The following is a 13,232-nucleotide window of genomic DNA, read 5'->3' on the forward strand; positions in this document are numbered from 1 at the left end:
GCAGCAGCCTTATGAAAGAGGAGACAGAAAGATAAGCTGGGGGGAGCAAGGTGGGGACCTCTGGGAGAGGCTCAGGGTGTGTGTCGGGGGGGGGGGGGGGGGGGGGGGGGGGGGAGGGGGGGGGGGGGCATGTGGGCAGAGCTGTAGGGAGGGGAGGGAACATGTCAGGCTGGAAAAACTGGCTCTGGGTCTGGGCAGGAGGAGTTGTGCAGGGCTGGGGCCAGGATGCCAGCATGGGAAGGGCTGGAAGCTGCAAGGGGTCACAGGGTTTGCAAAGGGGTCATGTGGGGTGAGAAACTGCCCTCTGGCACATTAAGCCTCTGGGTGAGAGGAGTCTTTTTGTCCTCTTCTTGCCTGTCTGGCTGCACATTTAACAGGTTTAAGGGGTGGGGAGATTGCAGGGTTATTGCTTTTCCAGTACAACTTCCTTTCTTGCCCCCATCCTGGCAGACTCTGCAGATGAATGGCTATTGCCTGTAGATATATCAATGAGGGATGTCTCTTGGCCAGCTCGTTTATTTCTTCTGGGTCACGTTATGCACTGGTGTGTTTAAAATATTAGCACATCAGCTGGAGATCTGCAGCATCAGTGGGGTGGCCAGGGTAGGTGAGGGGAAAGCTCCATAGGATTCTTTCATGCACAGCGAGTGCTAGCTGAACCGGCATATGAAAAGCAGAATGAAGCTTGGATCTGAGTTAATCTAGTACAGCTCTGAAAGACTTGCAAATTCTGATACAGATGTCTAAATAGTAAATATTTTCTAAACTCAGTTTTACATTTTGTTACAAAAGCAACCATATGGGCACCAAGCAGAGCTCTGAATGTAGATTCTTGCATCTGCTTTCATAAAGTGAACTGGAGCTGCAAGTGTGTTCCTAGGGGCATAATTTAAAATTAAATTTTAGGGCTAATTCATTTTGTGAATAGCTTTCCGTCAAATTAAATTAATTCATAAATGTATTTTTTGTGTTCAGTGAAGACTTTGTCCTTGAAATGTCCATGGTACGCTGTATCTCTTAATTCCTTAAATACATATCTATAGAAAAAATAAAATTTAAAAAGCATTTGTGTTCTAAAAACTTCTAATGCAGCCAGGTAAAAGCTATAATGCTGATACAAAATTAGTAAAATATATTTACTTTCAAGTAAGAAAAAATATTTTTGAACAGTCATGTAGTGGAAAATACTCAAAAAACAAACCAACCAAAACCAAACCAAAGCAGAAATAAAATTCTGTTAACAGAGTAGCTCAAAGATACTGTTTTCCCAACACTCAAGTGTACCAGTTTTAATGTAAAAATTCTGGAATAAAATTACAGAGCAACCAGTTGACTTTCTTTTTAAAAGGCCTTTTATGGAGAAGAAAAGGTGGGGGTGGAATTTTGTGTCAGTGTAAGACATAAGCATCTTTATAGTGAATCACTGACAAGGCAAATGGTCAACAGATTGAACTGGCGAACTCCCTCCCTCCTCCTCCCCCTTTAGCTTTGACTGGGTTTTATGCTGCTGGAACAAGTAGGGAGGGTGCTGCTTCTGCCTTACCCTACTATAAAACTCATGTCATGAGTAAAGCATGCATCCTTTGATAATGCTGGAGTCATGAGTTGGAAACTGGAAAATGACCATTAGAAACTACGTCTTAATTTTCTTCAGATTCAAATGTGAATGAGATCAGTTAGTTGTATACATAGGTAAAATCTTAGCTTTCTGTGTACATAAGGACGCTTTTTGTCTTTGTGCAGAATCTAAACGGAGGCACTTCAGTGTGTGGTTTGAGAACATGGGAAATGTATAATGCAGTAAGTTATTCAGGGAGTCATCTTTCCTGAGTTAAAACAAGTAACTTGATGACATAAAAATGTAGGAGCCTGGTGTTCAAGTCTGGTATGTAAGTAACTACATAGAAAGACAGCCAAAAGTTAATGGATTTAAATATAAAATCATAAGACAACAGTGATTAAAACCTTTCATGTTAGCCTGGCAGCATTAGCAAACAGTAAAAGAGAAGATCTAATACCAGTGGTGCTTTGTCTTCAACCTTGGACATCAGTAGTTTTATCATTGACTTTAGTGGAGTAGGGCATTAAATGAAAGGTATGTTCAGCTTGGTATGTGGATTATGAGTATTTTTGTAAGTTCCTTTGTTACTAGTGAAAAGGAGGTGCTTATAAAATTGTCTGTTTACAGCAGTTTTCTGGGTATCTAAGAGCAAACAGAAGAAAATAGCCTGTTGAGCATACTTTGTCACGCATTGTGTTAGGTTTTAAATTTACATGTTAATATGAAAAATAATATAATTTGACAGTCCTGAGATATTAACGTTGTATTTTTCTTTACAGTGTAGCTCTTGCAATATATTACCACATCAAAAACAGGTATGTGAATCAAATCTTGTACTGAAGATATCTCAGTTTTTTCATATAATCAAAACAAATGCACTGCCCAAACGCTAAAAATCCATGCTCTGTTTCTTTCAGAATGTTTTTGGGTGGTAGTTTTCTTATTTCCCATGCTAGAAATGAGAAACATGTTCTTTTATATTTTTATATATATTATTTTGCTTAGAAAAATAAAAATTAGAGGGTTATGTACCATAAAAATCTGCAAGTACAGCTCAGCATTGAAAAACTGTGATGTTTCAGTGTTTGATTTTATGTGCATGGGTCACTTCTGCGTTGTTACATGTGTTGCAAAAAGAAATCTGAATTGGTCTTCCAGATTTATTTTTTTAGCTACAGTTTGTAAAGTTAGCTGTGTAAATCAGTGATCAGTTAATGTTAATGGATTTTGAAGTAAAAAACATTAATTATATGGTAAGAGTGACATTGAATAGATGTAATTCAAGATGCCTCCGAAACAGAGCAGCTCGTTGGTTTATCTCCTCTGGTGTAGTATGGTTTAGATCGCTGCTCAGTCAAGCTGATTGATATTGAGTAGAAAATAGTTTCTCTAAAAAGTAACTTAGTACATAAATTAGCTCTCCTCATGTTGAATTGTGGTTTTGTATCTTAAATTCCCTGTCCTCATGATATGTCACAGTATCATAAAATAATATATCCTGACATTTCTAAGGAGAGAGTGTATAAATACTTTTTTAAAAGACTTTTGTATCCATAGCGCTTCAATGTGTCTTTTTAGAGAACTTGGCTTAGATCTTGATCTAACAAGCCACTTACTCGTTTTTAATTCTGGACTGTAAGGAGTCCAACTAGAACAAAAGGAATTACTTCTAAGTTTAAAGTTAAGCTGGTACATCATTTGAGACCACGTTTCAGGTCACTGGAACACATCATGCTTCTTGAAACAAGGCTGACATCTAAAGAGAAACCTTTAGAAGTGCACAAGGGCAGAAAGGCTTAGGGCTTGATCCCTGCTGAAAGCACCTAGAAGACTTTCCAAGACGTCAGTAGGCCTTGGACTGAAACATGGCAATGTGCAAAGCAGAAGTTGGAGTGAATTCTTTTCACAAACTTTTAATCTTGTTTCCTAGGAAATGAGACATTGGTGATGATGCTTGGATTACTTGTTTATCCATCTGTGGTTCCTTTTTTCCCCCTTCCTTCCATTGTTCCTGGGTTAGTTTGCCTAACTAGTCAATTTTTACTACGCTTGACTAAATACTAGAGATCTCAAAGACAATCAGACTCTAAAGTTTGGGGGAAATAAGTTATTGTTAAATGCTCTGTTAAGTGTCATGCCAACTGAGTAAAAGGCTCAGGAGGATGGTGCACATTAGGAACTACAAAGGGTAAGAAACCGCAGAAAGAGCAGGAGGAATCCAGAGCCATTGCTTTGTGCCGATTGCCAAGGAGCTGATTTCTGTCTGCAGTACAATAATGCCCATTCGTGAGCCTACAGAACTTGATGTCAATTTGACGTACAACTAGCAGATAGAGAGGTTAAACCTTTATAAAATAAAATAGTGTTCCATATCAGTGTCTTGAAAACAAATACATGCCAAATACTATCTGCTTGGGAAACTTGCTATCTGTCCTTTCGCTTCTGAGATGGAGAGGTGGCTTATTCCAGAAGAACTGGTGGCTGCTTCTCCCTCTGAAGCTGCCTGGGGCGTGGAGGTGTGTTGTCTATGTGCCCTGTGCTGCACTCAGGACAGATGGTCTCAGCACTGATGCTGGAGCAGGCTTGCGTGTGTCAATTAACAACTGTGAAATCACTGTTCTGTCTTTGGTTGTCTTTGATTTAGGAACAGAGGGACAATGTGATAACAGCATTCAGTTGTACTGGCTGCTGAAAGAGCAATAGCAAAATATACGTTCTCTTTCCTGCCGTTACAGGCAAAAAGGAAGTTGTTGATGAATGTGGTAGATTTTGGTTCATTAGGGAGGCTGGGGAGTAAGAAACCACTGCAACTCTTATATCGACTCGGGGTTGATTTTGACAGAAAACGAGTCAAGCATCTGCTGCACAGGAGAAGAATTCTTTTCAGACAGTATTTAGTTGTTCCGTTTTTTTCGTGCACAGTAGACTTAAAACTAAATTACTTCATAATATTCCAAACTCTCAGCAGTCCCAGTGTTTTGAGAAACAATACAAGAAATAGAATATTCCTTCATATGTTTCCCAGATTTCATTTGACTGTAACATTCTAATTAGTTCTCATTCCTTCTTCTCCCAGTGTCTCCTATCATTGTTACATTGATTGGCTTTCTGCAGCTTTTGTTGTGTTTAGCTATTCAGCAACGTGATGTGGTAAAAGACACATCTATCTTGGTTTTGGAGGAATGCATAAGTATTGGTGCATTTGCTAAATAAATAAACAAAATAATATAAACCCCAACAAACTAACTGTGAAAAACAATGCTTAGATCAACTAGCAGATGGTTCATTTTTAAAAGATAACAATGTGAATTTGTTCTAATGAAGATGAAAACCTATGAGCTTTTTTTTCTGTGTAATAGATTTTCTTTAGGGTATTCAAATGTGCCTTCATAGCATGCAGCAGCTACAGCATAAAGAAATAAAATAGGAGATTTTTGTTTTGTCTCTTCTCATTGTGAAGGGCCGCAGTTTACTGTAGCAAATCTCAGTGACTCCAGTGAAACTACTTCTGCATTAAGATACTAGCCTTTTTATGTAAGGGTAAAAGAGTCTGGCATAAAATCCTTCCTGATGAGGATTTTTCTATCTCAATTATCTCAATCTGGTTTTCTGTTTTAATTTAGGAACTCCTTTTTTTAACAAAAAAAACACCAAAAAACCCCGTCTATTTCCAGTGTTAGCAGGCTTTATAGCAGAAAAAATGTTGCCATCAGATGTTGAGGTTTGAATGTTGGCTGCTAATAAATACATTTTGTAGATATCAATCCACTGTAAAACTCATGTTTGCATGCTGTGAGTCACGTGCTGTGAGCAGAAAACACATTCGGTGGTTTTTCTCTGAAGAACTCTATGACCAAAGTACCAGAGATGCTATAAATAAAGATGGGATTGTAATAAGTAGGTCACATGGATGCATCTGTCCGGAAAGTGTCCATTTCTAACTGGTACTGTTATACCACTCACTTTTGTGTTCCTGCCAAGATTACACACAGGAGAAATCTTACATTGCATCCTGGATGTTCGGCTTGTGAAGCTGCATCAGCTTGCATGCCGATCTTGAGCAACAGGGGGACCTGAGAGAGAAATAGCAAATAAAACCAATGAATAGGAATGTTATTTTGTCTGATTTATTTTTGTATGTACTACTTTTTGCTTTCAGAAATCATTAGTAGAATAACTTTTTCCAAATAAATAAAAAGTAAGTCTGTATGAACTAAAGGGTAACTGTAAAAATAGTATTGCACATTTGTAAATGTTCACAATGTTGGCAATAAAGGAGGAGGAGGAGGAATGAAGAGATTGCAAGGATTGACCTGATGAAGTTAAAAGGAGAGTAAGCTGGGCTGGTTTCGTTATGGTTTATAGGAGTACTGCTTAGGCTGTGAAGAAGCCTTACAGCAGAGAGCAGAAGAGCTATGTATCTTTGGCATTGAAAGCTTTTTTTTTATTACTTTGTAACATGGATTTCATATTACATGTGAACCTTATGGCAGAACAGGTCCAACTTCAATTTGAAAATCACATCTCTGCAGTGTTTCTAAGCACCCCACAGCATGAGGAGTATCGGAATTTTAATGATACGCTAGTGTGTATGAGAGCTGCGTGCTGTTGTGTTCAGATAATGACACTACTTTGGTTTTAATACTTTTTAGGGACACAGACGGAAGAATGCTCTTAGATATTTTTGATGAAAACCTTCATCCCCTTTCGGTAAGTACATCTGCCTCTTCTTCCCTTTCATGTGAACTGTCTGTCTTTGTCTGCTTCGTTTTGTTTCAGTCACATATTTGGAAGTATTTCTTCCTTAGAAATCCGAAGTGCCACCAGACTATGACAAACATGACCCGGAGCAGAAACAGATTTACCGCTTTGTTCGGACGTTGTTCAGTGCTGCTCAACTGACTGCTGAATGTGCCATTGTCACCCTGGTGAGTGTCTGAGCGATGACATCAACCATCTGATAGACCCAGTTTTGTTCTCAAAGGCTGGGTTTGTATGATTTAATAAATCTAGGTGTTACCAGGGATTTCTTTCTCACCACGGAGACCAAGGAAATTTCTTGATGGGAAGAGATACCACAGTTCATTTTCTTGGGGAGATTAGGTGATGGAAGAAGAGATTGGGTGACGTGCAACACAAAAGCTGGGGTTACATCTTGCCCTCACAAAGTGATAATGTTACAGGCCACTAAGGTGAGTGATAGAAAATGCAGATGGCATAAGTGGTCTGAACAGGAGGGAATGTTAAAAGCAGAAAGGCTTCCACTTTTGGGGGGTTTGCTCTGTATCATTGTAGCTCCCAGCAGAGACTCGGGAACAGCTGTAGGTAATTTGATAGCACTAATAAGGATTGACGGGCACATGAAGGATTCAGTGAATGACTGGGACACATTAGTGATGGCTCTTTTTTTACTTGGCCTGTACTTGTCTTTCAGGACCACATCATAGGATTGAACAATTGTACTCAAGGCTGACGTTTAGCTACTTTAAAAATAGCATGACACGAAAGAAGGCTCAGATTTTCAGTTGGTGTGGGTCAGCATAACAGTGTGGATTAAAGGAGCTAAAGTGAGCTCCGCCAGCTGAGAATGTCTTAATTTTCCTGAAATTTGTATCCTGCCAGCTCTGACAAGCCTCTTCAGCTTTCAGACACAATTTTGCCCATGTTCTTGACTCGGAGATTTTAAAAGAACAAAATGGGGTTTTTTACCGCTACAGCATGTGGTTTCATAACCACTTTGTTATGCACTTCAGATAGAAGGAGGGGAAATTGGAGAAGGTGGATTTTGAAGCCCGGACCTACTCATTTCCTTTGTTAATCTCTCTCCCTTGGCTTCTAAGATTAGTTGGCAGGCTTTTCTCCTTCAGACAGTCAGAATTAATCGTACTAGCCAGTACAGAACAGGAATATGAGAGAAATAGGGCAAGAAACACCCTGCAGTGCTCCACCCTTACATTTTGAAGTATTGCTCTACCTAGTTTTTTGACCCAACCATTACTACTTTTCTAAAATGACATTTTGTCTCTCTCTTATGCATAATTGCACTAAGTACTTGTCCTTCTCCCTTTTCGTCCTAAGTGTTTTCTGCTGGAGGCAAGATATGTTGTGTGGTCAGTATGTTCTTCTATAATGTAATTAATCCACTGTCAAGTACAGTGGAACCTTCTTGCAGTTATTTGTTGTTTGGTCTTAGGTTATTTGATCAATGAGGGCAATATTTAGTAGAAAGGAAGAGGGCTCTTTTTATTAGCAGTAACAGGAAGATATTGTTGTGCATGGAAAGTTCTTCCCCACGAATAGTTAACCCAGGCATATATTTCAGTATCTTTCATTTGTAACTGCTTCCTTGCCTCTGCTGGTTCATACGTGGTTTCCCCGCAAGTAACTTCTGGTGTGATCTGCAATGAAGTATAAATGTTTTTAACTCATTTGTTGTATTGCAGAGGCCATTTCCATAGTTGTTAGTGCTTGAAAACTTAGCTGGCTTGGTTTTTTTACCCAGCACAATGGTAACAGATAAGCTGTTTTATAGCTTAGTTCTCAAAGCAGTCATGCAGGTGTTTGTGGATAGGTTTGGTGCAAGTGATCAGCATTACTGTTCTGCTGTTCTTGCCCATGTTTTCAGCACCTACCTGACCCCTCTTCCCAGAAGGTTTCAGTTTTTAAATAAATAGTGGATTACAAGTATAAAATTTTTCTACTGCTGTTCTCAGTTTCCTCTCTACTTCTAAGTCCTATTTCTTTATTTGTTAGTGTCATCAGAAGGGGCCCCAGAGACAGATTGTGGTGTTTCTGAAACATTCAAATGTGGAAATGAATCTGTTAAAAAGCAATCAACCCTTCCCCCCTCCCCACACTCCTGAAATCTTAATAGTGTTGATATTGCTATTTATGAACCTTCCAAGTGCTTTCGATTTTGATACCCCGTCTGGGGAAGAAGAGAGCAGCATTCCCTGCTGGAGCTTATGTTTTCCTCTAGTCTATTGGGCCATCCGTCAGAGAGCAATCTGATAGCCCTGTCTGTCACTTACTCCTGGTGGGATGGTTGCCAGAAGGCAGGAAGTCCATCTGTGGAGATGACAGTGCATTTTGAACAAGATGCTACAACTATACCTTTCTTTCGCTCGCCCTCATTATTTTAAAATAGTCCTAACCGCTGCTTTTTACTGCCCAACTTATTACCACAGTTTAAGGTGTGTAGTTGAATGCACTCGCTGTTTGTCTTTTTACATGTCATTAGCCAGCTAGAAGCAGCAGTTACAGTTGGTTATATAGCAGTCTGTGTGTTCAGCATAGGAGCTGAGTAAATGTGAAACTTCAGACTGTTAGATAAGCTAGTCTCCAGCAAAAAGCCGGCATTGTGTTGCTTCAAGCACTTAATTAAAACATTTCAATTAAAGCCTCCACTATTACAGCAAAACCAATTTATAATTAAACAAAAAAAATTTAATCTTCACACAGCCTCCAGAGCTGCCAAGAGATTTCCCATACTGATAGGTGAAAAATTAAAATCTCAGGTTGAAACAATTAAATACTAATTCACATTATTTATTTATAAAATAATACCATAAGAATAGAATTAGTTTTAAGAATTGTGTTCTGATTTAAAGTCTTGTAGATAATGTTTTTTGGCCCAGTGAATAGCTGAACTGTATTCAGTGACCTGACTTTGTGAGAAAAATAATGTACAGGTGCTTCTTCGTCGACCCAGAGTATTCCCACCCTTGCTAAAACTGGGAAGTGCCTGTCTCATTTACATGTCTCCTCAAATACAGGGGTGGCAAGTTGTAATTACGTTCATCTACTGATTGAATAGCAATTAAAAACGTGAACAGGAGTATTATCCATACCAATAAGAAAACAATACAGTGTTTGCATATCGTGAAAATTAAATACTTATGCTTTGTTCTTTTGTTCTGTAAAAACAATCCTATTAACTAGACCTGAAGAGGAGACTGGTCCACGTTTTCTGCTTTGCCTTGGTATGACTTTCTGAGGGTTTTTTGCAAATAGTCTAAATCTATGGCTCCTGATACACTTCTGTGTCCTTAGTAGTTTCAGAGGATAACTTTTGCATCTGCAAATAGGCAAAGGTGCTAGGTCTGTATGCTGTAGACTGATCAGATACCGTGATATGTAAATACGTGCAGTGCGTGAGCTGAATGATTTCTGTGAAGTTGAGAGGAGCATGCTTTTGAAGTATGTTGCAAAGTTCATACTGTGACCGAGAGGATTTGATACTGAGAAATTTGAAATTTGAAGTTCGCAAGAATAAATTCTGCTTATGAAAAATAGGGTTTTAATTAAATCCAGCCAGATGTTCCTGAGTTCTTATTGTACTGTTCAGTCGCATTTTCAGCAACTAGGACTAGGTAGAGAGAGAATTTTGAACTGTGTTGTGAAAATTACACTGTTTGAGGAAAATTTTGTTTTCTGTGTTTGTGGAGGAAAGGAGAAAGCTTTTATCTGAGTTTTCTTTCGCTGAGATGTTTTTACTTTTACATGGTGATAAAATACCTTTTCTTTTCCTATTTCAATTGAAGTACCAAAAATTGATACTTTAAAAGAAAACAAAAACAGGAAAGTGATTAGAGTCCGTGGAGACACTTGATCTGCAGCCAGAGGTCTCTTTCAGCTGGCCCAGAATGAATACCAACCCTCGTGCATCTAAGAGAAGATGCAGATTCCTCTGAAGACCTTAGAGTACAATGCAAAATACTGTTTATTGCCTGGTTTGACGTTGTCATTCTCCAACCAGCGACTGTAAGGGATCATGAGAGCAGTTGGGTGAGCAAAGCAAAGCGTTGGAAGCTGGGCTCCACCTTGTGTAAGAAACCCATGGGGAAAGTTGTGTGTATCCAGTATTGTTGGTGTCCACCTTTGTCCTGGGCTTCAAGCATTCCCTGGGAGGTGGCCGAAGCCCACCACTTTGCCACATCTGAAGAAGGTCTCCAGGCACAGAGAGAAGGTCTCTCCACCCGTGCTGTGGACCCTGAGCCCCTTGGCAGCTGGCCATGTGTCAGGGTATGCTCCAGAGAAGACCGAGAGGACCAGGGGCTTCATACTTGTGTTCCAAGCACTGGTGGGCGCAGAAAACTCAGATTCTGGTCCCTGGTTTTACGGCTGTTCTCATCTTTCGACTACAGTGTAACATGCAACACATGAATGATTATCAGTTAATTCTTAAATGTCTGTTTAGTCAAGCCTTGCTTTAGGCCTGCTAAGCCTACACTTCATAAAAACAGAACGTTCAAGCTGGAGATTGCGAGGGAATTTTTTTTTTAAATCCTCAAGAGAAGAGAACGTTCAGTTACAGAATAAGTGTCTGTTTTCTGATGCATCTCTAAAGGTTTCTGTGTAGGCAAGGAATGAATACTGATCCTGGTTTTAGACTGGAAAGTCAATGTTGCCTAGTAGTTTGAGAGCATTTTATTTGTATTGTAGAACTGCGTCTTAAAATGAGTGAATCGGGGGGTAAACCTGGAGATGGGTGACTTTTCTCTCAGTTCCATTAGTGTTTCCTATAAATATCTGCAGTGGTACTTCGCAGTTGTTCACATTTTCAGAGTTTTGTGACTCTCTTATTCTTTTTCAACATTTGGTCTCAAAAATAAAAATTGGATGAATTTGCAGGGACCACGATGATGTGATGTCCTTTTCCACCGAACGGATGGCACCAGACTTCTGTGGAACATTTTAAATACCCAGCTGGGCAACTGCAAAGCACAGTTATTTCTGGAGAGTTGTGGTAGGGAACTGGCTGTTTGCTTAGAACAGCACATATGGCAATTTAGTGATTGGATGTGAGCAGTAATTTGGCTATATGGCACCCACTACCAATTATAATTTTTTCTGTACAAGTATCTTCTTAGGTTCAAGGCATTGTGGCACACACTGAAGTTTTCTCATTAAAGAGGAAGGACTGTGTATTTCTTCATGATGTCTTGGGATGGAAACTGTCTCTGTTAGTTATTCTGTGCTCCTGCAGCTTGTGTGGGTTAGCTAGTGGATACATACGGAGTTTAAATGGGAGAGGCTGGGAATGAGGTTATTGCAAATACACGTTCATTTGCACATTTTCAGTTATGGTAACTAAAATACTGAGAACATAGTCTCCTTCCTGTCAGTGTAAATCCAGTGAGAAATAATTAAAGCCACTAGCGTTTTATTGGTAAAATAGAGATAGAATTTGACATAAAGCAATATAAAAGCAGCATAAGAAAAGATGTTTTCCTGTTGCTGCTGCCTCAAAATTCAGAAGTATTCTAGAAATGTCAGTGACATACCTTGGTGATTGCCCATTTCTTTAGTGTGCTGAGATTTACTGAAACTCCACTTAGCCTCCTTGGAGGCAGTGCACAGCTTCTGACCTCTCCATGTTGCACCACAGGAAACTCTAGTACTTCAGACAGATATAATTACAGAATAATTTAGGTTGGAAGGGACCTCTGGGGTTCACATCTGGTCTGGCCTCTTCTAAAAGCATGACCAGCTGGATCAGGCTTATTAGGGCCTGACCAGTTGAGTTCTGAATTTCTCCAAGGATGGAAATTTCATAACTTTCACACAAAAACCTGCTCCACTGTTTTAGGGAAGCCTAAAAAACTTACTACCATATTTTGGATGCTTAGACTGCATTGGAAGTTAATGTTGAACAAGATTCAGAATGAAGTAAGAAAGAGAAACAAAACTTCTGTAAGACTCCACAGCAAGATTTTGATAAAATTTTAGTATTCCTTTGGATTATGAAATATTGAATGAAATTATTTGATGCTTTCATATTTGGTATATATCCTCCTGAAGGGGTGGGAGTGAGTGGGGGAGGAAATAAACCTTCTCCAATGTTTTAACCTTTCTTTCTACTTGAGATTATTATATAATATACAAAGTATGCTGTAATGTCCCCTGAGATGGAAAAAAATGAGATCCTGTTTCATACTAATTAAAACTGAACTCGTAAATACTATCTTTAGTTTTCAATTTCTTCAAACGGATTCATGTTCTGTTGATGGGGATGTTGTGTAACCAACACTCTGCTATCCAGGATCATGGGGAGCGGGACATCTAGATAACTGGGACAACACTGGTTACTATCAGACACTTGGAAAATCTAGGATGGATGCACCCAACTGCAAATAATCATACCGGGGTTTAGTTCTGGCTCAGCAGTGGCTCTGCTCAAGCAGCGCTGCTGGAGCTTGGATGCTGTTCCTGATCCTGTTAGTTTGTGCCATGTAGCCGTTCTGTGTCTGGATAAAAAGGGCCCCCCAGGACTAGCGGTGATAATGGATGGCTAAATGTTTCTCTACCGTGCTATTGCAAGTCCAAGTCCTGGGAGTTAACATCAGAGGCATGTAAACTAAGTCAGCATGGAGTCAGTTTGGGTCTGGCAGATTTATGAGCTCAAGATACATGCTGAAACGAATTGGTTCTGGACCTGAAATGGCATTGGAAGCCATTTAACTACATTCCTGTGGTGCTGCGTTTAAGTTAATGGACCTCTCCAGAGTTCATTGAACTCGAAGCAAATTTGGGATTATCTATACCCACAGAGTGGTAGTTTTAATTAATAGAATTAAATTCTTCTTAAGTCAGGTAAATGAATTCTTAACAAAAGCAGATCACCCAATTGGTTTCACTTATGATTAAATAATAATTTGCTGATACTCCA

The 13,232-nt window shown here is 39.4% G+C and overlaps 1 protein-coding gene across 7 annotated transcripts in view; it reads left to right on the forward strand.

The window, feature by feature from the left end:
* Window positions 1-13,232, forward strand: part of CCNY (cyclin Y) — a 129,325-nt gene that overhangs the window by 94,552 nt on the left and 21,541 nt on the right. For all 7 annotated transcript variants that reach the window (XM_055805147.1, XM_055805153.1, XM_013296421.3 and 4 more), the window contains 3 exons: window positions 2,341-2,376; window positions 6,214-6,271; window positions 6,370-6,489. In XM_055805147.1, coding sequence (XP_055661122.1) covers window positions 2,341-2,376; window positions 6,214-6,271; window positions 6,370-6,489 — 214 coding nt within the window. The remainder of the gene's footprint in view (window positions 1-2,340; window positions 2,377-6,213; window positions 6,272-6,369; window positions 6,490-13,232) is intronic.

This window comes from Falco peregrinus, chromosome 5, assembly GCF_023634155.1.
Source record: "Falco peregrinus isolate bFalPer1 chromosome 5, bFalPer1.pri, whole genome shotgun sequence".
Classification (NCBI taxonomy): domain Eukaryota; kingdom Metazoa; phylum Chordata; class Aves; order Falconiformes; family Falconidae; genus Falco; species Falco peregrinus.